The 27960-nt window shown below is 40.3% G+C and overlaps 1 protein-coding gene across 2 annotated transcripts in view; it reads left to right on the top strand.

Annotated features, from left to right (window-relative positions):
• Positions 1-27960, top strand: part of LRBA (LPS responsive beige-like anchor protein) — a 544849-nt gene that overhangs the window by 176001 nt on the left and 340888 nt on the right. For both annotated transcript variants that reach the window (XM_083171504.1, XM_083171512.1), the window contains exon 34: positions 20696-20760. In XM_083171504.1, the coding sequence (XP_083027630.1) occupies positions 20696-20760 (65 nt within the window). The remainder of the gene's footprint in view (positions 1-20695; positions 20761-27960) is intronic.

Genomic DNA, 27960 nt, shown 5'->3' with positions numbered 1-27960 from the left:
ACCATTAAGGCTTCGGGAGCGCGCTCCTTGCAATTTATCGCCCTGCTTTAACGTCCGTATCTGATCAGGAAAAACTGGGAGATTTGGACTATCCACTCAAAATCTCCTGCCAAAATCTCACCGTACAGTATGTACACGCCATAAGACTGCAGGAATTCTTCACAGCTAGTCCTTCATATGCCATATGATTCCCAGGAGTGCCTCTGCCTCATACCTCCCATCTTCCCTGTCATCTTCCCTTCTTACATGTACCACTGCCTCATTCCGGTCCAAGTATGCCTTTAATCCCCGCCCTCTGCATTCATCCCTCTGACCTCTCTCCCCATGAGTGTTTTTGCCTCCTACCTCCCCATATGTATCTCTGCTTCCTGCCCGACCAAATATGCATCTGCCCCCCCCCCCCAATGGGGGCTTCTGCCTCCTACCATCTCATGTGTACCCAAAAGCTCCCTGTCCCATATGTACCTCTGTTCTAGTCCCTATGAGTGCCCCTGACTACTGTCACCCCAATTGCACCTCTAACCCCCTTCCCATGAGTGTCTCTGTCTCCCCATGTGCACCTTTGTTCTTCCCTCCCCATAGGTGCATCTAATTCCCCCATAGGTTCCACTGAACTCCTTCAGGTGTGCCTCTGCTGTTCCCCCTCCTCAAATCAAAAGCCCATGTGTGGCCAGCTGGTATGACAGCAAATGGGGCTTGCCCGGAGCAAATTCTTCTGCTATGCATCAACACCTCTTTTTGAGGAATACTTTCATTTTAAAATGTAAATATTGTACAGTATTACCATTATGCTGATACGGAAAGCGAATATAGGTTGTAGTCCAGTACATGTAACATTGGGGCAGATGTATTAAGCCTTAACAAGAGATAAATGCAAGGGTGATAAGGAGAGATAAACGTCCAGCCAATCAGCTTCTTACTGACTTTTTTCAAACACAGACTGTAACATGGCAGTTAGCAGGTGATTGGCTGGACGTTAAACTCTCCTTATCACCCTTGGATTTATCTCTTGTTAAAGCGTAATACATCTGCCCCAATTGCTCTAGTGCAAAACTTGGGTTGGTCGCTAGTTTGCATAAAAGAAATGTTACTTTGTAGCAACTGTCCATTTGTATTTAAATTTACATTTTACTAAAGGTGGAAGATTTGAGGCACTGTATACATTTCCATGAAAATATATAACGGCAGCAGGATCTGGGTGGCTAGAATCCCAAAAATCCTGGAGGTAAGTGCAGAGGTACAGTAATGGGGCCTACACATGGTGCGATTTTAGGGCATTTTCTAAGTGATCTCACAAGATCGCTTAGAAAATGTTCTTACATCGCTACATGTATAGTTAATTGCCGGTCTGAGGCAATGTTCTTACTGGAGAAAACTGGTTATGACAGATCACTCTACAGTGATGTGTGCTGAGCATTCTTGCTGAGCCATCTGCATTGCTCTGATCGCTTAGCATTGTCGCCCGTGTGTAGGCCCCTTAAGGGTAAGGCACTAGTGGGAGGGTTAAGGTTATGCTGTGAATGGTGGTTCTGGTTAAACTGTGGGATGAGTAGGTTAGGGTTAAAGATGCGAACTGCGATTTGGTCAGGATTTTGGTTGTCTGTTTCCTGCTGTGGGATCCAGGATGCTGGTTTCTCTTTAAGCATTTCGTTAATTGACCGCCATCCTTTTTTAAGGGTTTTGATTTGACTTTCTTCCCTTCTTTTTGACAAGAAATGTATATTTTAATAAAAAAATATATATATATTATCTGCTAGTCCAATTCCGTAACAGGCGGCAATTAGGAGTTGCAGTGCAAGGTCAGTGATGCCAAATCCATCACTATCTGCCTATACTTGTCTTGTATTATTTGCAAAAATGTTTTCTTTATCGGTGTTGAACACTTCAGGATATTTTACAATCCTAAGAATAGAATCTCCCTTATGAATGGAATACTTTTTTGATTTGACCAAAGTGAGTTACACTATTATGGTCTTTATTTAACATGTCTACTACAAATTCTTATAATGGATTCTTACTAGTAGTGATGGCTGTTGTAGAATTTCTTAATTAACAATGGAGGGATGCATTTGTTGTGTGGAGTGGTCAGTGCAGTGTTCTTGTTTCTCAAGGTAGAATACCAAGAAGCAGTTCAGAGTCTACAGAGAACGCAGCACTGGTTTTTTTTTTTTCTTTACATCTGAAGCCATTATGTGCTGTAAAATCATAAAGGATTTCTTTTATTAAGTTACTTGTAATTAACTTCAGCACAAAAAAAATCAAATAAATCAACTGTAATCTGTTTTCTTTGCGTTTTCATTTGTGTTTCACTGCTTTAACATAGATTCTTTCTGTCGTCTTTTTACATAAAGTATGGAGCTGTAATTACTTTTTTTGAATTAATCTTTGACAAGCTAATGTGCATGTTGATCCAAGAATTGATTAAGGAAAAACTAATGAATTTTATATAACTCTTCAAGGATTTGTTAGTCATAAATATTCTACAGCAGCCTTTTCTTTTGAAATGTAGAAACATTGAGCTGTCATATTAAACATGGAGTTAAGTATTGTTAATACGTGTTATGTTACTCTTGAGCTTGTGATAAAGGGTCCTGTGTTGTAAATAATTTTTAGATCCTTGCAACTGGGTACGTACACTAGTCGCTAGTAAGTAGTGCAGTATTGTGACATTGGGCCTTATTCGAGTTCACTCTTTCTGACAAAATCCTTCTTAGATGGACAAAACCATGTGCACTGCAGGGGGGCAGATGTAACATGTACAGATAGAAATAGATTTGGTGATTTTTTGGTGATTCTTTGCAGGGTAAATACTGGCTGCTTTTTTTTAACACTGCAATATAGATCTCACTTTGAAGTAAAACCCCACCCAAATCTAATTAGATCTGCACAAGTTACATCTGCCCCCCTGCAGTGCACATGGTTTTGTCCATCTAAGAAGGATTTTGTCTGAAAGAGTGAACTCGAATAAGGCCCATTGTATTCAGAGCTGATGTGTTTTTACTCCAAATTGCCCAAAGTCATTAAATAGTTACCTGGTAGCTGAACTCTATCTAGCCTCCCAAAGTGCAGCAACTCAACTTGACCTGGAGAGATGTTGACCCATTCAATCTGAATAGCTTTCCACTGCGCCCAGAAATTTGTAGGTGTCGGATCCTGGGTGTGAATCTCCACCATGTACCATAAATGCTCGGTTTTGGCTTCATGGAGGATGAACTATTCATTGGAAACTCTCCAGATTGCTCCTTAAACCAAATTTTGGACAATTTGGGACCTTTGACATGGTGTATTATCCTGCTGGAATGTTCCATAAGTACAAGGAGGACTTGAAGACCATGAAGGGCTGACACCAAGCACTGCAACTGTGGTTACCAGGCAATTATGTGTTTATTGTGGACTCAACCCATGCCACATGTATACACCCAACACCATTATAGAACCACCATCAGCTTGCAAGGTTCCTGGATGACCATTGCAGTCCACGGCCTCATGGGGTCTGCAGCACACCCGAACCCTATCTTCCGTTGTAACAACTGGGACCGTGACTCATTGGACTACACTGGTCCTACAGGGTTCAAATAAGAACAATGCAAGCCTGACACAATGCAAGTCTGTTGTCATAGTGTTAACCGAGGTCACTCAAGTATATATTCTGATTCCATGTACAGTGCAAGATAAAGACAACTACCATGACCTTCTGTATTTGAATGTGGTACATCCTGCATTGGATGTGGTTGTGATTTATCCAGAAACCATTGGTCATGATCATTAAACAGTCAGGTGAGACTGGGCCTTTCCTGTTATGCTCCAATATAAACTAGATTTTTGATTATGTAAAATAAATTATTTATTAACAGTTTACTATATAGCGCACACATATTCCGCAGCGCTTTACAGAGAATATTTGAACATTCACAACAGTCCCTGCTCCAGTGGATTTTACAATCTATATTCCCTACCACATGTACACGCACACACAGACATTCTAGGGTTAATTTTGTTGGAAGCTAATTAGCCTACCTGTATATTTGGATTGTCAGAGGAAACCTACGCACGTATGGGGAGAATATACAAACTCCGCACAGTTAGGGCCATGGTGGGAATTGAACCCATGACCTCAGTGCTGTGAGGCATTAACCACCCATTATCAGCCACTGTGCTTTTCAGGGTAGACGGTAATGACTTTCATTAGGTATTCCCGATACACACATGATTGAGGGATGCTTAATTTCTGCACAACTCTGGAAATGGAATTTTCCTTTCCATTGGGGACACACAATCATGCTGCCTCCGAAGTCCTATAATTCACGTCACCTTGCCATGGGCAGCCTAACTTGTGTAAAAACTAATTTGCGATTAGTCAGATTACAAGTGATGCTGATCACAGTAGTACCACCTACCATTATATTTACATACTGCTAGCCTATGACTTTTGGAACTTTATGTAATCTATAGAGCGGAATCCAGGTCTTCAAAGTGTCAGGAAGTGCCTGCTGGTTTCATCTGCACACAAAGTACAATGCAAAAAATGAAATCTAATGGCATAAGGAAACCGTGTTCTTGAAGGCATAGCCAAGTAGCACTGTCATGATGTTGGCCTGTGAACCATAAAAGGAACCTGTTTATGGTGGTGATGCAAGGGTTGGATCTGTTGCAGCAATGGTGTAACAAGGTCTCGTTTGTGCATCTGCACAGAAACACAGCACAGATTTGTGATCCTTACAAGCAGAATCAAAAATGCTAGAGTTATTTTATCCAAGAAGTTAAAATATATGTTACATGTGTAACACAAAAGACTTTAATTGAAAATGTATTCCATAATACAATTATGGATGGGTTGAGTGAAGGCCCCCAACTACTTACGTGAGGCATTGCATGCCGTTCCTAGCATGAATTTTGCATACAAAGTATCATATGCAATCCTTTTCCTGGCTGTGGTATCCAAAGGATCCTTGGTGTGGCAGTGATTATCTCTGATCCGATGCGCACTGGACCGCACATCTGTTCGGAATCTGTGGATAAACATATGCAGTTTGGGCCCTTTCCATGCAATTTCTCTGCCAGATGCCTGGGAATCGGATGAAAAGTGCTAAAATCGCACTTGTGGATGGGGGGCCTTTACTGTAACTTGTGTGTGTGTCTGTGTAAAAAGATCTATTTAAATTAATAGCATAAGGATACTTGTGGATACCTAATAGTATGTTGTTTTATCTGTAAGCTTTGATAGGTAAGTGAATGAGTATATCTGGTTACACAAGCTGCTTTATCCACTTTATTTTTATTGGCTTGATATCCGTGTGTAGCCCTAAAAGAACCATAATTTAAAAAAAATAGATGTTGGTATATAAAGTTGTGACAGACAGTGTGCCTCATTGTGTAGTCAAGTCCAGAAATCTGTACCAGGTCCTCGTTATGCAAAGTGATCCATCGGCTCCTAGAGACTGGTCAAATGCCTCTAATATAAACACCTATGCGAGTTGACCAATTGGAACTGCCACTACGGTGTCCGAGTAGCAACATTTCCCTATGTTTGACCTTAGGGTACCAGTGTATTTATATTCAGTGGCAATAAGTTGCAATTGCAGGTACAAATAATTGAAGGGCATTGCAATAGGAAACCCCTACAATATTTACATTTATACAGTAGTGTTGTCATTTCAGTTAATAAAGGATTGGTTAGAAAATGAATGTAACGGAATATATTTAGTTATTATCCATGCAATTAGTGTTTGTGTTTTCTACGGAATTTTTTGACATAATTTTACTACATTATTTTATTGTTTTTGCTAAAAACGTTAAAACGTTAAGATTTGTGTACTGAAAGCCCAGCGTGGAATGCATGATTTCCGGTTTTGTTTGATAATGCAACATAGAAAGTATGTGTGTGTATGTATATATGGTATAATAAAAATAATAGGTCCTTTGAAGTACTTTCTAATGGTAACTTTGCCCATTTTCCCTGAAGCAGTGTCTAATGAACAAGCCTTTACTTTTTTTTTTTTCCTCACTTGGTCATGTAATTCCCTACAGACCTGACTTCAGACCTCAGAGGGCAGCAGCTGCCATTTGTCTTCAAGGCTGCAGTTGTCAAACAGACTGACCATGTACTAATAGGATACATTTTATTCAGCCATACATGATTGTAACAGAATCCTAATGATGATCATCTGTTCAGAGTTTGAAACTGGCAAGTTTTAAACCCCCCTCTTGAAACTAAACTCTAGTATTGATTAGAAGAACTTGAATTGGTCACTTAATAGAATATTCCCTGTTTAGAGTATGTTTTCAGATGACCCGTTATGTTACACATTTGGTTACATTTGCTGGGTTAACATACACATTTATACCCCTTTCAGACCGCACTTATTACCTGGTATTTTGCTGTTTTTTTTACCGCTTCAAAACGGTAATATGTGCTGTCTGAAAGGTCCACAGCGAATTTACCGTTTTAAAATAACTGGTATTTTAAAACTGTAAAAAGCTATTTTTTTTTGCTGTCTGAAACGGTACCCAGGCAGCAGTGAGCACTATTGGTCCCGCTGGAACCAGCACAGTGCATATTTAATGAGCGGGACCGTTCATTACATATGTGCATATTTAACGAGCCACTCATTACATATGCGCATATGTCCCGCTAATTAAATTTGCACTGCGCTGGGACCCAGTGCTCAGAGTGGGACCAGCTGATGCTCAGACCTCCTACCCTAAATTATTTCCTCCCTGCCTCTCATCATGCTACTTTCACACCGCAAACCTGCTTTAGATTCGGTATTTACATGCAGTGTGAAAGGGGTTAAACTTGCTCTGAACCGTTTTAACAAACGTTTTAAATACCGGATCTAAGCAGTTTTTGCGGTGTGAAAGCAGCATTAGTTGTGCAATTCCCAGTCACATAAGTATTTCCTATATTTTAAAATAGAACTTACTAAAATGTAGTGTTCACAGAAATGCTGGAAACTTTGTTGTATAATTTGGATATATTTGTGTTTGCGTTCTGATTATTTAATTTTAAATCAGTTTAGTATGTTTTTCATGTAGGCGGATGCATATGTGATAGCTGTATCCCTCTATATAAGTAACAATCTGAGCTGCTTTTGGGAATGGTGCTAAAGGGGGACAGATCCAGTTTGTAGGTAATCTGTTATACGACCTTATGTATTCGCAAAGTAACATCCATCATCCATTTCTGCAGACGTTAATGAGCCTCTAATGCACAGGTCTTCAACCTGTGGCCCTCCAGATGTTGTAGAACTACATGTCCCTGCATGCCCTGACAGTTTTGGTATGCTCTCATAGGAAAAAATGTAGCAATGCATGTTGGAACATGTAGTTTCACAACATCTGGAGGGCCACAGGTTGAAGACCCATGCTCTAATGCTTAATCCTATGGAGGAATTTTACGAAGATATTAGTTCTTAATTACATGTGATGTTGCTATGGGAAACCAATCAGATACTATCCATTATCTTCTAGAAGGTGCTAAATAAATAAGAAGTGGATTCTGATTGGTTGCCCATAGCAACATCACATGTGAAATAGAACTCCGATCTTAATAAATTTCCCCCATGTCTTCCATAGTCAAACTGTAAGGATGATTTCACCAAAAACAAGACCTAGTTTTGGTAGAAATAGACTTGTATCCAATCAACAGGTCACTTACATGTGGTACACTGATTGCACATACCCCTGATGCTGCCACTTTTGCTAGAGACCCTTCATTCTTGGTTGCTGATTGAGGAGCGATCTTAACAGCACATCCTGTTTCCCTACTCCGCCGATTGGAAAGAACCTGTTAAAAACACTTTGCACCTATTTTTTCACAATATTTTTATGTTATTTGTTTGTGTGTCCATGTCTAGTGCTTATTTTAAAGATTTTTCAATTAAAATGTAAATCTTATTAAACTTCCATTTTTCTTCTGGTCATAATCCCAGAACATATCATAAACGTATCACTAGTACTGACAATCCTAGCATATGTGAGAACTTTGGTGTCACCTTGACATTGCTCTACATAATACCCTAATTTTTGAAATATAGAAACTTTAGAGTGCCCCAACAAAAAGAGAGTCTTTTTTCTTAGTCTCTTTAAATACTCTGTGTTTACTCTCAAGGGAGCACCTCCACATCTTTAATTATAACAAGTTTTTTTGTAAACTTGTAATTATACTCTGACCACACTGTGGATCTGAACATACTAATCCTCATCTCCTAAAAATCTGTACCAGTGCACTGATTTTTTCCCCACATCCCCTTTTTCCCTTTCGATACCTATTTGTATGGATCAACTACTTAAATAATTTTTCAATAATTATTCTGTTTGCTTCGGACCACCCGCTTGTTTGCATGGGGGACCGATGTGCGCATATGCAGACTAATTTATGCACATGTGCAGACGCAGGGTGCGTATGGCCATGGCGGACAGGGTGTTTGCCGGGCGCATGCTCCCAACACGGCACGTGTAGTCACGCCCATGGGAACACACATGGGCGTGTCAGCTGCCCGCCCACTTTCTTCGAGTGTGCACGCATACCTAAGGTTACCTGAGAGTAATATTAGATATACGTGCACCTATGCATGAAACCATAGATATGGGTGTTCCCTATAGCCTGCGATTGGATGTTCATATTTAACATCCGTTCACAGCCCATGCAAATGTATGTGGCATGCAAGGGGGGGTGGGCGTACCTGCATTTGGCTGGTTTTTCACAATTGTGGCAGTGCACTGCCGCTCAAGTGGTAGGATGGCTACAAAAAGAGGTATGGAAACTAGGGACTCAAAAGTAATTATGCCACTGTAAAAAGCATTGGTTAGACCACATCTTGAACATGGAGTACAGATCTGGGCCCCGCACTATAAAAAGGACATCCTAGAACTGGAAAATATCCAAAGAAGAGCAACAAAGTTAATAAACGGAATGGAGAATTTAAGCTACGAGGACAGATTGAACAAATTTGGATTATTTAGCCGTTTAAGGGGGGACATGCTTAACATGTACAAATATATCAGGGGCCAATATATGGAACTGTCAAGCCTTTTTAAATTCTGTAATTGTTATTGGGTTTTAGCAAAATAAGCATACCAAAACATAAGCCCCATAAAACTAGAACAGAGGCATCCCCAACATATACTGGAAACACAAATAAAATATAGACAAATATTACAAGTCTTACAGAAAAATCAAAGGCATTAGGAGATAATTCAGTAAATGCAATGTACCGCTCCCCCAATATCTGTGCCACAAAACCGGTAGTCTAATCCCAGAGGGCGCCAATCGGGTAAGACCATACGGATCTGTGCAAAATGTACATCAATACATTAGTTAGGATAACGCTATAAGTTTCCATCTGTACAGTGGAGGATACAGAGAGCATACATATAATAAGACTGCAACGAGAGATAGATCAGTTCCGCACATATCGAAGTATCAAAATATTAAAATAAAATTATAAAATAAACCAAAACAATCCCATCCCAAAAGCTCCCACCCTGTATAGCCTAGCCCCCAAGGATCCCTTGATCTATCTTAACCTAACCCGCCTAAACTACTCTAACTACCCAATTGAATTTCCCAACCTATCACAAAGGAGAAGGTAAATTAGAGGTTTTAGCCATTAGTAGTTAAAAACTACCCCATTATCAACCTCTCTGCTAATCTACCCCTCCTATCCCACCCCAACTAGTTATATAATATATTAGAGTAGTGAATTATAGTCTTATCTTCTCCATCAGCGCACTTATCAGGAGTAGTGGAGGTAGGGAGTAGATCTCCCTGCACTGTAGTAAGCAGAGTAAGATTCCTTCCAGTGGAGACTGGTATAGCCCGCAGAATTTGGTGGAAGGAGGATTCCATAATGAAGTAAATAATATCGGCAGCTGGAATATAGAGGGATACCAGACAACTGACCTAGAGGTTCCCAGTGGCGGTGGCTAGCACACCATGAGTTTTGTAATGAAAAATTATAGCAGGATTTCCTCCAGCTGCTATAAGAGCAGCAGGTATTTTAAGCAGACAGTCGCAGGTCCCAGCTGGTGAAATGTATTATGACGTGCTACAATGAAATCAGCCAGCTCTAGATGGAAACTGCTTCCTACTTACCTTCGCTGTGCGGCGGGTCCCGACCCCAGGCAGCAGGATGTAATATGCCACAGTAAAAAGACACCAGGTGGAGGGAAAGATCCTGCCTCGGCAGCAACCACAACGGCTATCTCCGCTGCTGAACCCAACAGACAGGTCCGGAGGTAAAGCCGCGGGGGGGGGGAGGGAGAGCACAAGATGGCGCCTGGCAGCTCAGATCCCGGCAGGCCTGACCAGCCGCTACATCGTTTGCAGGCCGTGCAGGAGATTGACGGGAGGCACCGGAGACGCAGGGGGAACTGAAGAGGGTAATTACTGGGGGAGAGGAGGCTCACGCTCCGTGGATCAGGATATTTAAACAGGAGTTCAGCGGAGCCCATGCCGGACAAGTCTGCTCACCCTGCTGGTTAAGCCACTCCCCTCATCAAGCCCCTTTTTACAACAAGGAAGGACTATTGGGCACGAGTTCAGAATAGAAGAAAAAAGATTTTGGTCTCTTAGAAGGGAAAAAATGTTCACGGTCAGGTCAACCAAACTATGGAACTCTCTGCCTGGTGAGGTGGTGTCGGCAGACACAATAAATACATTTAAACTAAGGTTGGACAAACATTGGCTAAAAACCTCCAGGGGTACAAATAAAAATAACAATCTTTGAAATATCAGTATTCACTACATAAAACAAGGGTTAAGCTAATAAACCAAGGTTGAACTAGATGGACGCAAGTATTTTTTTCAGCCGTAACTATGTAAGACTACTCTTTCGGTTGTCCTAAAAGATCATGGCTCATTAGTGGCCTTTGTTAACAAGTGTACATGCTGCCTTCTTTGGTGTGCAGTGCTGTTTGTACGGTTCTTTGCCTTGACATTTCACAAGAGCTTAAGTCAGAGATTACAGTTTACAACCAAATTGTGTCTATTCTGCAAATGTACAACACATCCAGAAACTTGATGCACACACTTCGTATATGAATATTAGAAATTGCAAAGAAGTTCTATGACCTGTGTAAAAGTTCTTGATATACTGGGCTTGTCTGCCCTTTTCATGGGCACATTTGCCATAATTAGGTATTAGTACTAGCTGCATCTAGCTGGTGCCCCCTGTATTCCCATGGCACGTTCATCATAGTCGTGAACATGCTAGTCTAGCCAGCTTTGCAGCAAAGGAATGCAATGTGGCTACATCTGTAGGACTATGGGGCCTATTTAATAAAAAAAACATCATAGTGCCCTGCTACTCACAATTCCATATCGATAAACAGGGCTACCTTCAGTAAGTGTGGAGCCCAGGTCTGACAAAATAGGCAAATACTATTTGTGTGCGCCTGGTGGGACCGCCAGTGTCCACAGCACTGGCCGCCCTACAATACCTCTACTTTACTTCAAGGGACATGTGAACTTCTTTCTGGGCCCAGGAATGCATCAATGCAAGGAGACTGCTGGAGAGTAATCTTTTAAAATCTTAAATTACATAATCCTTCCATAGGCCATGTGAATATAATAATGGAGATGCTGGTCTGCAACCCTGTTATCCGGATGACTGACAGACAATCTCTAGGTCAATAATTAATAGGTAGACACCATATGGTTGACATGGTCAAATGGCCGACATGAGTTTTTGTGGTAAAGTAAAGTGTGCCATGCGCAGTGGTAGTGGAGCGAGGCACCTGGCCTAAATCATGGCGTCCAAAGCGGTACACCAACTAGGGGTCCACTTGCTCAGATGTCGACATTACTATTAAAATAAAAACCTTATGTTGACCTTTTTGCTTTTGTCGACCTTGTGCATGTCAACGTTGTGCATGTTGACCTAATATGTCACACCTTACAACCCTAATCATCCCTTTTCAGAGAGAGCTGATATCTCCTGTATGAAGCAATCATTAAATCAATGATTGAAGTATAAATGGTCTTTTTATATTTATAATATATATATCCATATGTGCTATGTTTATGATCTCAGAGCTCTCCATCATACTTCCAAATATGACCTATTCCAGGAGGGACAAAAGGCCCTGTCCCTGGACTTTTCCTTAAGGCCCATACACACTTGCCGATTTTCAGCTGAAAAACAGCCGTTTTGAGCAATTTTCGGCTGAAAATCGCCCAGTGTGTATGGCCCAGAGATTGCCTACTATCTATGATGCGCATTCCCGCATCATCGCTAGGAAAGTGGTTCATCTGCTGGTTTTACCAGCAGATATGGCGATGATGGATGTTTTTTCATCCGTCATCGCCGTGTGTGTATGCCTGCCGGGCTGAAAGATTATCCACTTTCAGCCTGGCGGACCTCCCCCTGCCCCTCACCCCCACGCCTGTCATACTCACCCAGCTGGTCCGCGCTGTGCTGCCCCGGTGATCAGCTTCTGACTGGCCGGCTGGCGGCTGCTGCTGCTGTTCCTTCTCCCCGGCCAAGCTAAACACCTGGCTCACCCCGCCCCCCCTCAACATGGAGCAGACAGCACTGCTCCCTGCCTAGCTAAACACCCTGCTGGCCCCGCCCCCCTGGCCACCAATGTTTATATTTTTCTGCCCACTGCCACCAGTGGAGGGGGGGGGGGGATGGCGCTCTAGCGTTTACCCGCTCCACTGGGGGTGTTTTGATGCAGCTGCTGCATTGCTCCACGGGGGAATCATCTCTCTGAGAGTGGGTAGGGGCTGGCAGGTGGGGGGGGGGGGGGGGTTGTACGGGCCAGCTGGTGATGTGGTGTGGGCTGCAGCGTCACTCCGGTTGGGGGAGAGTTGCTCCCCCAACCGCATGCCATTTAAATAAATACATAGGTGGGCAGTTTGCATTTAAATAAATATACATTGGTGGCAGTGGGCATAGAAATATATAAACAGTGGGCATAGAAATATATAAACATTAGTGGGCAGTGTTGGCAGTAACGTGTACATTGCTCGTCTGTGCCAGCAATGCACAAATTAGCGCCAACACTGCCTACCAATGTATATTTTGTTATTGCGCAGGCCAGCAATGTATCCATTACCGCCAACACTGCTCACCAATGTTCATATATTTATATGCCCACTGCCACCAATGCACTGTATATATGGAACCCTTGGAATTCAAGCCCAGCCCATTTATAATGAAAGATTTTCAGCAAAGTCTTTCGCCTCATAAAAATCTCTTGCTCTTTGGGGAAAATAGCTCAGTGTGTACGCACTACTTTGGTGAAAGATATATCTATCACAGATTTTGGCAAAGTCTTCTGAAATGAAAATTTTCAATTGTATATGGGCACCTGGGTCATATTGGGAGGAATGCTCTTCATGACCATTCGATTTTACATAAGGAAATAGACTCTGTTCATAGGGCATAATTACCAGAATGTATGTAAATTAAGCCACTTCTGATACATTTTCCCCCCTCTAATATTTATTTACTGATAAAACATAAGAAACTGATGCAGTTGTGGTCTTTTTTTGTTTTTTACACATTGGGTTTCCATGAGCAAATAAAATGATTTCAGATATGTTACATCTAGTAATACATCTGTCCAGTTATGTATATGGCTTTGTATATTTGTTTTGTTTGTATTGCAATTACGGTATTTTGTACTTTTAATTTGTGTTTTGTTTAATTTAGATGGAATAAAAAAAGAATCTGTTTAACTAGTTAAAGCAGTGCTTCTCTTTAAGTATAGTAAAGTATGTATTCATCATTTAAAAACATACAAAGGCCAGCAATATGTGAGCATCTATCATCTCTTTTCCAGTGGACTGAAAGAGCGATCTAATGGATTCTCAAACAGCTGATTCTAATATGAATTAACTGAGTACTTCCATTGATTTAAATGGATATCCCCTTTGATTGCAGTGTGATCTGCCACTTTGGAGCTGATCAAATTACCCACTAGAGGTGTTAAGATGTTATATAGAGAAGTGGCGTTAAAACAGGTTGTATTTGACAGAGCAGCTGAGATAATGTCTAGTAAGTATGGCTGTTTGCGTTACATTGCTTTGTTCACCAAAGCTTCTTTGGAGTGGTGCTGAGAGAGTGCTGACATTGAAGGCAAACATTGTTGAAATGTTCTTGATGGTTTTGTTTTAAGTACTTTCATATTACTAGAACACAACTCACCCTTCTCCTCTGATGAGGGCTCTTTTGACCTCGTCTTTACAGTTATTTTGTTAACTACCTCATGAATCTTTTTTTTTTTTTTTTTGCCCACTTTAAAAAAGATTACATTTTTTTTTTTTTTTTAATATATAATCATTTGTGCCTAGTTTTTTTTTTTAAATGTATTTTATTCACTTCCTAGGACGGTGTAATAAAGATATTTTTGGGACAGAAAAACATTTGAAATTTGATATATTTATATTTACTTTTTTACTTGTCTTCTAGAACAAAACCTAATGTGTCATTGTGACTGTTTCAGGTGTGCCCTGCGTTGAGCATAGAGGTTTAGCCATGTGAATACTTTTTTCACAATTCCTGGCTTTATACAGTCTTGTGCCCTAAACACAGAGCTTAGGTTGAAGTTGGGGTTTGAGTACTTGCCTCCTTTAACACTTTGATGATGGACCTGTGTTATTCCCGGATACTCACTGTTTACACTTGACCTATGTCTTCTGGTTTACAGTGGACATTTGGAGATGTCATCTCCAAGTACTGCTGTTCCCGCCAAACTGCTCCCTTTAGACATGACCAGGGTCACTGGGAACCAGGTAATGCCTTTCAGACTTTTAATGTCTTTGTACCAAGCTGGTTCAGTAACCCCAGACACCCGACCCAGGTAGGGACGGTTCATACATGGCTGAGAACCAGATCAAGCCTCAAAATCCATGCTTGCCAAGGCGATGGAGGTATTCAATTGGTGCAACTTTTTTTTACCTAGATGAAAAATCAACACTTTGGACTTTTTAATTGATTTGTTGTATACCATTGAAATGTATTATTATTATTTTTTTTGCCTAGGCAAAAAATTGACACATTTTTGTCCATTTTCGGGTGAAATTGCAGGTTGTGTTCACCCAGTTTTTAGTCCTTTTTCCCCCATGCTTTTTTTCCCCATTGCAAGAAGAAAAGGCATGGGGAAAAAAATATCTAAAAAAGTGTGAAAACACCCTCAATTGAATACTGAAGCGTTAAAATAGTCCTATGTGTGAAAGGGGTATATAAGGCGAAATAGTAGTTTATCCCCATGAACTAAAGCGGCGTTAAGCATGTTTAAAAACCAGAAGACCTGATGGGCAGAAAGAATGAGGAGGCATGTCTGTCAGCAGAGCGTAGACACTTGTTCAGTGTTGGACAAACTGATCATTCAGGGTCCGATTTGAGCAAGTGTTACCTACCTTAAGGCTTAGTACACCCACCCCTTCAGTCTTTAATTCAATTCCCTGAAATGCACATAACTGATTTTACGACATAATTGTTAACTTGATATTCTATTATTTGATAATTTTTTATTTATTTATGTTACTATTTAGAATACCAGTTATTCTATTTGGTAATCTTTAAAAGCATTACAGTAACTATTTTAGTCCCATGTGTGAAAGTTTTTTACCCCATTTATAAGCAATCTATTTACAAGTACAACAGATAATTGTCAATCAATATTTTATGTTAATGACAAGAAGGCAATTAATGGAGTTTGTACTCCTGCCTACTTCTTGAGGACAAAGATTTATTTACTTTTAATCATTTTTTTCTTTATAGTTTTCAGGAAAATATACTGTACTAAATTCATAACAGATGTGTCAGCTATGTACTGTATATTGGCAATCAGTGCAGTACAGTACAGAAGTATGATCAGCTAATGTATATTATACAGTCCCCATGTGTCCCAGCTTACTCACCAGTGTTTAGGGTTGTGGTGCATTTACATTAACGAGAATAGTTTTACTGCTAATGGTTCTCAAGAGAAACAATGTGATGGCATGTATGAGATGAGCAATCTTCATGTTGTAGCGATGTGCCAGTCTCCAGTCATTGCTGTTACTCTATACATACCTCCCAACATGACCCTCTCCAGGAGGGGCAGAAAGCTCTATTCCTAGGCTTCCGTCTTAATTTATGATTTCCATCACCTGTGTGGAAACACCTTTCTTATCACTTAACCTATTCAAAGCAGGTGACGGCAATCATAAATTAAGGGGAAGTCCAGAAACCAAACATTGTGTCCCTCCTTGAGAGAAGGTCATATTGGGAGGTATGCTCTATATGTGTGCGTGTGCATTTTTATATAAATTGGAGAGTGATAAACAACCAGCCAATCGGTTCCTAACGGCCATGTTACAGGCTAGGTTTGAAAAATGACAGGTAGGAGCTAATTGATAAACAAGCAGCCACACTCCACTTCATCACTTGATACCGGATTGATACATCTGGCATATATCTCTATCTATCCTATCTATCTATCTATCTATCTTTATATATAAATATATATATATATATATATATATATATATATATATATATATATATATATAAATTCCAGGCAGTTCCGCACCTATCACAAAAACGAGTCACCAAGGCGGTGCTCACTCCAAGGATAAAAATCCAGACAATAAAGAGCAAAAAGAAGAGGGCACTCACCAATTGTAGAAAGTAGTTTTGAGGAGAAAAATTTATTTATGCTTACATGACAGGGCTAACGTTTCGGTCTTGTACAGACCTTTGTCAAAGCCAAGCAATACAGAGAGCAGGTCCTTCCACCATGAACACCCCATGGTGGGTGGGTGTTCATGGTGGAAGGACCTGCTCTCTGTATTGCTTGGCTTTGACAAAGGTCTGTACAAGACCGAAACGTTAGCCCTGTCATGTAAGCATAAATAAATTTTTCTCCTCAAAACTACTTTCTACAATTGGTGAGTGCCCTCTTCTTTTTGCTCTATATATATATATATATATATATATATATATATATATATATATATATATACACTCCCATTTACATTTTTGTTATTGCTGGTGATGAGCTGATGTGTTTCCCGGAAATGGTATATGCTGTCATTCCCTGCGATATCCCATATTAACTGGCTACTGCGGTCACAGACGCATCCGCTACTCGGCACGAACAATTTGCCCCCCTCTGAAAGTCCACAAGCGCAGACATCAGAGGATAGCAGAGCTGCTTTTTAGCAAATGGACAAAACCATGTTGCGCTGCAGGTGGGGCCGATGTAACTTGTGCAGTGTGAGTTAGATTTGGATGGGGTGTGTTCAAACTGAAACCTAAATTGCAGTGTAAAAATAAAGCATCCAGAAACAAAATAATTCACCTAAATGTAACTACACATGCTACATTTGCCCCACCTGGTTTTGTCCATTTGCTAAAAGAGCAGTGTTGCGATCAGATCTGAATAACCCCCGCAATTGTCAAGTGAGCAATGGAGACCTCCAACTGCCTCAACAGGTTTCCCCTCATACTGAAAACACTGTGGCACCAAATCAGTTATGCGCCTAAAAATGCACATTTAGTTTACATATGCTGTCAGCGTGCCGTGTCCATTTTTTTGTGTAACTCCTGTAGATATAGTTAGTTATATATTCTATATATATATATATGTCTAGTGTCCGTGAGTCTCCAAAACACTGCCATCTGCTGACAGATTGAAACTACATCTTTCTCAAACCTGCAGAAACACAGGCGGTAGCAGACTAGCTTTCAAAGCTTTTGGTTCGAGCGGGCTTACTAGTGTGTGTGTGTGTGTGTGTGTGTGTGTATGTATGTATGTATGTATGTATGTATATACAGTCCCAGTAAACCGGCACTCACAGGGTAAACCAATATCCTTGTTTGTTACCTTGCTCAGGTGCCTTCTCTAGCGGTACTCGGTCCAGACCCAGCAGCATATACGTACAGTGGTAGGGAGCGGCACTCGGAGACTTGTAAAAAAACTGGTGGTTTATTAACCCCTTACCGACGCAGCCGTTTTTTGCCTTCCTGACGGAGGCCTTTTTTTCAAATCTGACATGTATCACTTTATGTGGGGATAACTTTTTATTGCTTTTATTTATCCCAGTGATTTTGAGATTGTTTTCTCGTGACACATTGTACTTTAAGTTAGTGGTAAATTTTGGTCGATACAGTCTGTTTTTTTTTGTGAAAAATACCAAAATGTCGTAAAAAAATTGAACATTTTGCAATTTGCAAAATGTTAAATTTTCTGCTTGTGAGACAATCATACCACTCAAAATAGTTAATAACTAACAAAGACCATATGTATACTTTATTATTACATCATTATTTCAACCTGCTTTTAATTTTTTTGGACACTAGGGGGCAGCAGAGTCAAAATTATACACATAACACAGTAAACGCTGCTTTTGGCTGTTCAAGTTTGAACAGCCAATCGCAGCGATCGCTGAGGGGGGGGGGCATCGGTGCCCCCCCTGGGCAATGAGGGAAGATGTCTGCTGTCAGGGTGACAGTTTAAAAACATGACGTACATTTATGCCATGTGTCGGGAAGTACATCCCGACCATAACGTAAATGTACGTCAAATGTCGGGAAGGGGTTAAGCGACGTTTCGGGGCTCGCACCCCTTTCTCAAGCCACACACAAGTGCTATATATATATATATATATATATATATATATATATATATATATATATATATATATATATATATATATATATATATATATATATATATATATTATAGTTATGCTGCTGCTGACATTACTAAGCAGTAATACAGCATGTGTAAAGGTGTGACAATCAAAGTATTGAAAATGGTTATGGCATAATCTACTTTAAATATATGTAATTTGGTAAAATATGCTGATTAGTGTCAGGACAACCATTTACTAACACCTAATGCCTGAGCACCCTGCATTAGACATTTGGAAAAATATGTTTCTTTTTTTTTTTTTTTTTTTCTGGTAGAGAACTAGCACACTACCTTTTTCATATTTAGTAGTTTTTTGTTTTTTTCTTTATATGAAAAAATAATTTTTGCTGTCCTTGTACAGCTGTCTTGTGGTTTGTTTCTGAAATATCTCTGTGGTGTTTCAGTGGGGCTGTATATGTAGGACCCCAGGATAAGGTACTGCAGGAAATGTTTGTCAATTAGGCATAATCTAGAATATTGACATAGCTGAATCCACTCTGCAGTCCATCCTTTCTTAAGTGTTAAAATGTGCTTTACAGTTACATGGTTGCATTAGTGGTAGGCCTGAGGCTTTTATAGTGTTTCTGCCCTGTGCCCCTGGGAGACCGATAACCAAGGCTATTACATGCTTTTTATATAATGTGATTGTTCTAGAAGCTATTGGTTACATGATGAAATATTGAATTGATTATGGTACTGTACACGTTGCTTTTACATAACGTTTGTACAATTTCATCATCAACATTTATGTTATTATTTTTTTTTCATCGCCTTATATATATATTTTTTTATAAATAGAGTAGGTATGTTGTACAAACCTATCCACCGCCTTTAGGGCAATGTATGCCTGTGTGAAGCATAACTTCACACAGGCAACTGCAGTGCTTGTACTTATGCTTAGAAATCGGTGCAGAGAGATGTGTCCTCAAACACCTAGTGCCAAGACACCCGAGTCACGCTTAGAGGAGTAGCATACAGTCTTTTTCTTAGGTTTTGTGTCTTACAGATGCAGCAAAACACCACTTAAGGGGGTATTCAATCCCAGGTTCCTACTGTCAAAATGTCTCGACAGTCGTAACCCTGCCCCATTTTCGGCCCGCTCGCCAGTTTATCGGCAGGCGGAATTCAGTGTTCTACCTGTCAATAACGGCCATGGATTGTCGAAATCATGTCTGGATGTCCACAACCCATGGATTGTGGAGATCCGGCAGTGATTTTGACAATCCACTGCCCTTATCAACAAAATTAACCCGACATTTTAAAGTTTGGTCCGTTCTGTCGAGCTGCACCTTTGATGCTCCTTCGGAAACAACATCATTGAATAGGCGCCAGCTCCCTGTCGGAAATAGCGTCGACAGCGCGCCCCCCCCCCCCATACAGATACTGGGCTGCGAGATTATCCACACAGGCATTTGTTTCAAACATTTACAAAGTTGCAATTGAAACGCAATAGAGGCTTTGATGTGAAAAAAGCCTTGTATTCAGACTCAATCGTACAAAAATGTATAAATGTCACAAATCAAATTGATCAGTAGTTTTTTTACTTTCAGTTTTTTTTTCTGTGAATTAAGGTGGGTATTATTTTACAATATGCTCGATAACGATATTGTTAACAATATCGTACATATTGTTCACTGTGTACCCACTATATAGTTAATGATGCACACTCCCATGGATCGTTAACGATAACCCCTGTTGTCTAAACATGCAGTTAAATCTGACAATCTACTCACTGACTGTATATACCGTGACAACATTGTGGATACCATGGATCTTTTTTTTTTTTTTTTTTTTTTTTATCCTGGTACCTTTTGCAATATCGGTTGTGCATCATTTTGTATAGTGTGTGTATGGGGCTTAAGAGGAGTATTATGTGCACAATGAACTGCCAACACTGCCCTTTGGTTCTATTATCCAATATACTTTTGAAGTAACACATGATTAGAAGGGGAAAAAATGGCTTCCATCAAGATTAGTCACACTTTCTAAACCAGTGGCAGTAAAAACTGTAATGTAAGAGAATAAAATCGAAATATCATATGAAATTTGTTCTTTGTTCTAGGAATGGCAGAACTCCATTCAGAAAAATGCTGGACTTGCATTCATTGAGTTGGTTAATGAAGGAAGGTAAATTAAATTTTTGCTATGTATTATGAAATATTTACATTTCTATTATCAAACCTCTAAATTTCCATTACATATGTAATCATAGTAGCTTGATTGTACACTACCTGTGTAAATGTTTGTTTTATTGATTTACCTTCAAATCCTGTTCTTTAAAAATTGTTGCATTTGAGATTTAAATTATCCCTTTTTACACAGTTATTTATACATCATTTAACAAGATTCACATATACCGGGTAAAATTTCAAATTGCACCTTTATTTATTTTCCAGTAGTTAGGACGTTCACATGGATAAACTGCAGTTAACATGTTACAGCGTTGCATTCCATGGTCTGACTGAAAATTTTGGTTAAAAGTCCAATAATTCCTAATGTAATAACAAACCCCAAACCTTTTGTCTGGCCCTCTAGTCCAGCATCAGGAGTCCCTGACCAGTCCTCAGAAACTATTCTTAAAGGCAGCTCACAGGTTTAACTAATCAACTTGACTATGGTTGATTCCTGACCTAAAAAAAAAAAGACTGGTTCCATGTTTAAAGGAGCCCATATACGCTCTGATAGCGGCGGTGCGATGTGTGCTTTGAGGTGCGCGCTCCTGCGTCACCTCATCGCACAGTACAAAAAGTATGTGCTGCACATACTTTTTGTACTTGCTTTTCATCGCACCGCTTGGCATGCACCAGGCATGCAATGCGATGTGATGGATGCTATTTAAGCCCAGAACGCACGCCGCTATCGGAGTGTGTATGGGCTCCTTAACTGCTTGTAAATGGTATATTAGTGGAAAAAGTCCCTCTTCCACTGATAAATGTTTCTGTGTGTAATAGTGTTTTATTTTCTGTAGTGCAGGGTGTTACCAGCAAAGCCCCATCTTTTGTTGGAAACTGAGAATTGCAATGACTCCCAGCAACAACGGTTTAGGTACTCACTAATTCTCTGCATATGTGCCTATACCATCTCATTGGAAAGAGCCCTGCAAGGACCAGGTGCCAGATAGAGTACTATTAACCATTCCGTAGCGTTCACTGCCCCTTTAAATGGGCTGCTGTGTATTGCATATAGAGAAATGGCATCTGGAGTAAATATGGATCTGTCCAACCACTAAAAGCAGAAAAACACCTGCTCAAGGTTAGCACCTAAGTTAGCGGTGTTTTATAGTCACTTCTATGCTGGATAGTCTTCATGAAAGTGTGTTTTTATTCAGTACTCTTGTAGAGCCTGTGGAATGGATTAAGAAAGAAAGCCAACAGCATATAGCAGTGTATAACCAGTGCAGTTTGAATATGAAGTTGTCTTTTAAGTACGGTTCTCTGATAAACTAAAATGTAACATTTAAAGCAATTTAATAAAAAAAAAAGTTTAGAAAAGTTAACATAAAGACCCCAGTCAAATATAGATCTGCATAAGAAAGATAAATGTTTGCATTCAACATGGGAATCATGGAAGTCTTCTCTAGTGTTGAAGACAAGAAAATTAAAGAAACAACTAGGATGTTTATCATGGATAATGGAAAATCTTTTATAATCATATGAAATAGACAGAAGAGATGAAGGAGGCAATAACATTCATGACTATGCTGAAGTTGCTTTATGAGGACAGCAGTCTTCCAGATGATTACGATGACTAATGATTTTGTACATATGGAATGGTCACAGGTGAAAAAAAAAATCAGTCTAGTTCTAAAACAATATAACCCACTGTGATGAAGCACAGAATAATGCTGGGTACACTCCAAAACGATTTTGGCACAATCCCATCAATCTGGATCCAATTCAGACTGATTGGATGCAGATTTGGTCAAAATTGTTTGGTCGGATCTGAATTGGATCCGAATCCGATCCTACCTGCTGCAGGTAGGATCTGTAAAAGATCCATTCATCTGAATACAGAGGGGATCAGATCGTATGCAAATCGTACGATCCGATTTGCATCCAATCCAAATCGTTTTGGTGTGTACCCAGCATTAGTCAGGTCCTTAATATATTTCATGCCATTTAATGTAGCTCTTCTTTATTTAGATGAAGGGTTGGTACAATGTCCGGACGAATCGGTAGATGCCATGGGTCCTCCTGAAATATCATGGGCAAAATCAATTGTTATGACTAAATTTAGCTCTATTTTCCTCAGCATACAAGAGATGAGAGGACATGCATAGGCTGGTTTTAGGCTTCCATTGGATTTTTAGTGTGTATCTTGGTATTTTTGGCACTTGTGGAAGGCTGAATCTTGATCAGTAGCAGGAAGCCATCTTCTTGATTTAGAGACCAATGTCGAAATGATTGCTCTTCAGCCAAGATAGGCCACCACATTTATCTTTGCCTGTGACACAGTATGCTGAGAGTGACTTAGGTAATTTTCTGTGCAAGTTATTATTTTTTATAATTCCAGCATCATTGCTTTGTCTCTGAAAGCCATTAGTGAGAACTGGACAATAGTCAACTGGCTGAACAAGATGTCTTTAAAACATAAATAACTGATCAATCGGCAGGTCCGTTCCCCTCCGTACAGTTTTCATCACGGATCATGTGGGACCACAATAGGTCCTCTCCTGGCTCTCAACATCTGATAATCAGTAGCCACCAAGATATCTTTCATAGTGTACCAAAATTAAAGACACTGGAATTGCCAAAATTCTAGTGTCCATTAATTCCGTGTTTGGCAGTTGTATAAAGAGAAGCAGTTCTTAACATATTCTCCTTTGTGTGTGAATAGTTGGCAAACTGGGACCTTACAGTGAGCCTTAACGGATACTTGCGAAACCTTATGTGCACTGGAACCTGGTACCTTTGAAATAAAAACTTACAAGAACACCTGAAATATTTGTAAAAATATTGGCCAAACGCATACCGCGAACAAAAGGAGACTTGAATAAGGAATTTAGTAAGTGTCTTATTGGACAATGATGATGGGCGGATGTACAAAGACTGTGAAAGGACATTTAATTTCAGGGGGCCCCTCAAATGCACTGAGGGGCTAGATTCCTCGGATGATGGCAGTGTTATAGATTGTAGATGAAATATTATGTTCCCACTAGGCTGTTTTAGCCGCACCTTGCCTGATTTTTAAAGGGGAAAATACATCCTGTCCCGTCAGCTCCCTGCTGAAACCGCCTGCACTCTACCTTGCTGGCACCACATAAATTAATGCCCTGAGCACATCATCTATCTGCATGAAGAGCTTGGTGATGGCTGGGGCAAACCCCAGTATTGGTGCTGATGACTGTGGCATGCCCCCTCACCACTTCTATCTATCTATTTTATTTTAATATATGTATATACAGTGAGGCAAACCCCAGTAGTGGTGCTGATGTCTGCGTGCTGAATTTAATTTTTACAATGCAGTGATCTAAAGAGGCTAGGCAACACCAACTCGGGGGCCCTGTGCCCCAGACTTGTCTCTAAAGCTGTCAAATTCCCCACCTACATACGATTCTAGATACTTATTCTAAAATTTCGTACTACAAGTTGAATACCACTAAAACGGAAGCTCTACCATTAGACATACCAAATAGTACGCTAGCCTGTTTGAAGGGAAGCGGTCATCTATTAGAATGAACTTAGTGCCCGAAGCATGGCGAGCGATGCGAGGGTCCGATTTTCATTGCCAACTGTGTCGACATTCGGATAAAAAACAGTGAAAAACCCATGTCGACCTTATGACCAGTCGACCTTCCTCATGTCGACATTTATGCAAATTCGACCTTAAGTCATGTCGACCTTGGCCCATGTCGACCTTAAGTCAGGTCGACCTTCCTGCCAGTCGACCTAGTGGGGTCGACCTAATGACTGTAGACCTAAGTTCATTCTGATAGATGTACCGATTCCGTTTGAAGGAGGAATATAAATATACCTGGAAGGCTAAGACCATTAAATACCTAGGTATTAACTTAGCTAGAGACTGCGACATCCTAGATGCAAATTATGACCCTCTGCTACGTGCCTTCGAGGTTTTTACTAAGGATTGGATGTTACAGGAAGTGTCATGGGTTGGACGCATAGCAGCAGCGAAAATGGTACTTCTGCCCAAGCTGATGTACATTTTTCGTACTATCCCTCGAACCCTTCCATCTGTTACATGTAACAAATTTAATAAGCTATTGACCTCTTACATATGGAGGGGCGCCAGACGTAAAATAGCAAAAACCACCCTTTCTTGTGCTAAAGACGAGGGGGGCGTAGCATACCCTAACCTGGAGAAATACCACTCAGCTTGTCTCCTGAGCCAATCTAGAGATTGGTTCTCGACGGACAATAACAAACCCTGGGTTGCGATAGAACAGGCCCTAATGTCCCCCCTCCTCCTCCCAGATTTACTTAGACTACCACCAGCAGCTACCCTTTCCCATACCTCAACCTGTAAGGCGGTCCGCACAACTCTTATAGTATGGCAAAGGTTGGTCTCTATCGATAAAGACATTTGTCTACCCTCACCTCAACTTACCCTAACATCCATAGCGGCCCTAATCCCTGACCTGAATGTAGACTCCTGGGTTCCCCTAGGTGTAGTGTCGTTACAAGATATCCTCTCAGACGGAATCGTGGTGCCTTTTTCCCAACTCCAACAACAGAATAAGGTCCCGAAACGAGACTTCTACAAATATTTACAGATAAGACACTGGCTGAGCAGTTTCCTCCCTAAATCCTTAGTTAAGCTCTGCATACCTAGAATCTTACTGTCATTTTTTGATGCCACAACCGCAAGGGGAGTTATCTCTCGCTGGTATAAACATTTGATCTCTATTAGCTCGAATAACAAGTTCCCGTCTCAACACCTATGGGAAAGAGATTTGCCAAACGTATTCTCAGAAGAGGTATGGAAATTCATTTTTCGCTCCTGTTTCAAAGTTTCAAAATGTGTTAATCACTCGGAGATGTATTTTAAGCTAGTTCACAGGGCTTACCTTACACCTGATCGTCTCCATAAGTTTTGGCCTTCTGTCTCCTCGCTATGCTGGAGGCAATGCGGTGGGGTGGGGGTCTATTTTACACATCTTCTGGTCCTGTCCGGCCCTGAGCCCCTATGGAGAGAGGTCTTTCATCTCATAACCAAAGTACTTCATCAACCCATGCCTATGAACCCTCTCCTTGCACTCTTTCACTACTATCCAGGGATGCTACCAGCTAGCGACATATACCTCCTCGGGCATATCCTATTGGCGGCTAAAGCTTCCATCGCCCAACTTTGGAAGTCCCCGGATCTTCCTAGTATCCACATGATTGAAAATAAGATACATAAGCATTTCCTATTTGAAACATCTGATGTAGATTATTCCCCTAAAGCATCCTCAATCCACATCAAATGGTTCAGATGGACGGAATATAGGGAAATGGAGGGACATCCATGTGGCCGCAACACCCCTATTGACCTTTCAGTATTGAACTCGCCTAGCCATATCACACAACCAATAACCACTGAGGTAACTTTGTCTTAATAGAGTGCACAAAGCCTGAGCTGTCCATCAATGCACAGGTAGACTTTAGGACATACCTGACATATTTTGCATGTGATTTATGGGGGGGGTTACAGTATTCTTTTTTCTTTTCTTTTTTTTGTATATGTTTTATTTTTTTTACCTGTCTATCTTATATTTTTATTTCTTGCTCTGTTCATTATTGATATTGACATTTTTTTTAACTATCTATTTGTCTTGTGTTTCAAATATAACTTCAATAAAAATTAAATTTTAAAGCTGTCAAATTGAATACGTCAGTCTAATTACATACCCTAATTTAAGAATAATTTCTTTAAAGTAAGCATTAACAGTGGTACTGTTTCACAGAGGGTTGCAAAATGGCATCACAGCTGTGATCCCGTACCCAAGTTTATTGTGGCACATGAGCATTTGCAAAAAATCCCTCCACCGTGTCACACATCGACATTGTGTGCGTCTCTCAATTAAGACCAGTGTTAATAAAGCTGGAGTGGTTTTGGAATATCTGCATTGTTAGGTATTGTAACTTCTTTAATTGGTTTTACAAGAGATTAGAAGTATAGCGAGGTTCTTGGGTGGGATGGCGAACAGGGTTGTGTGAATTTAAACGTTTACTGCATCTAGTTAGACCGTCAATAGGTCGACAATACAAGGTTAACATGCAGTAGTGTAGACACAATAGGTCAACATGGAAAAAGTTGACGCCTAAAAAGGTCAAAATTAGTTATTAACATTTTTTTTTATCACTCTCGACATGTCCTCCCAATTACTGTAGCATGTACCTGGCTCTGCTGGCGCTTCGCTCGGCACGCTTTACCATTACCAATTGTAGTCCACGCGCATGTAAAGTATTAAAAAGTCTAAAAATAAACAAGGAAAAATTGTGGAAAACTCATGTCGACCATTGTCCAGTCAACATTTTACCTGTGTTGACCATTTGTCAATCGTTGACCTAGTGCATGTTGACCTTTTTGTCTGTATCGACCTATTGACTGTCTCTATGGACACTCTAGACTTTTCAACCACTTCCCGGAAAGGAAGGAGTTAGCCCAAGATAAGAGGTGCACCATGTACTTAATCAAAATAAATTATGTTCCTAGAGAATGGCAACGACAAATTAGACTTCTCAAAATCCACCATGTACAGTAAGATAAGTGTTCTTGGAGAGAAGGTTACAGCTAAATGGCTTATCGAGATTGATAGTTGACCACTGAGTTAAGCTTTTCAGATCTTCAGCTCGTGAGACTTGAGCTACTTCTAACATAATAATTTATCTGGGGGTCCAAAAGAAGAATAGACCATAGAAGGGGAGAATTTTGTAATCACGTAGCAAGACATGAAGTTTTATAGGTACTGTAGGTAATGATGAAATAGTCCTTTGTTTTCTCCAAGGTGAAGTCATGCCTTATGAAAATGTTGACAGTTGTCATCTGACAATCTGACACAATTGTGGGAGGGGAGGGGGGTGGGGGAGATAGACCATATAAATGGTCTATCTTTTTCTCTTTTTTTAAGTAAACTATTTTAGCTTCCCTTTCATTTTAGTGGAGTGTGTATATAACATTTTCTGACCAGTGTTGATACATTGTACTAAAAGTGTTTTGGCAGTAAGAGAAATAAACCAAAATGATCAGACATGATCAGACATGCATTATCACATAGGAAGTAGTACGATTCCAGTGTATGTATCACCCAGAAACAAAACACTTTGCTTTTGTGGTTAAATTAATTATCCAAATCTGGATGTTGGTATGCAGATTTCATAAAAAAAA

Source organism: Crinia signifera, chromosome 1, assembly GCF_055691185.1.
Source record: "Crinia signifera chromosome 1, ASM5569118v1, whole genome shotgun sequence".
NCBI classification, from domain to species: domain Eukaryota; kingdom Metazoa; phylum Chordata; class Amphibia; order Anura; family Myobatrachidae; genus Crinia; species Crinia signifera.
Note: the sequence above shows the minus strand (reverse complement) of the source record. Positions and strands in the feature narration are given on the sequence as shown.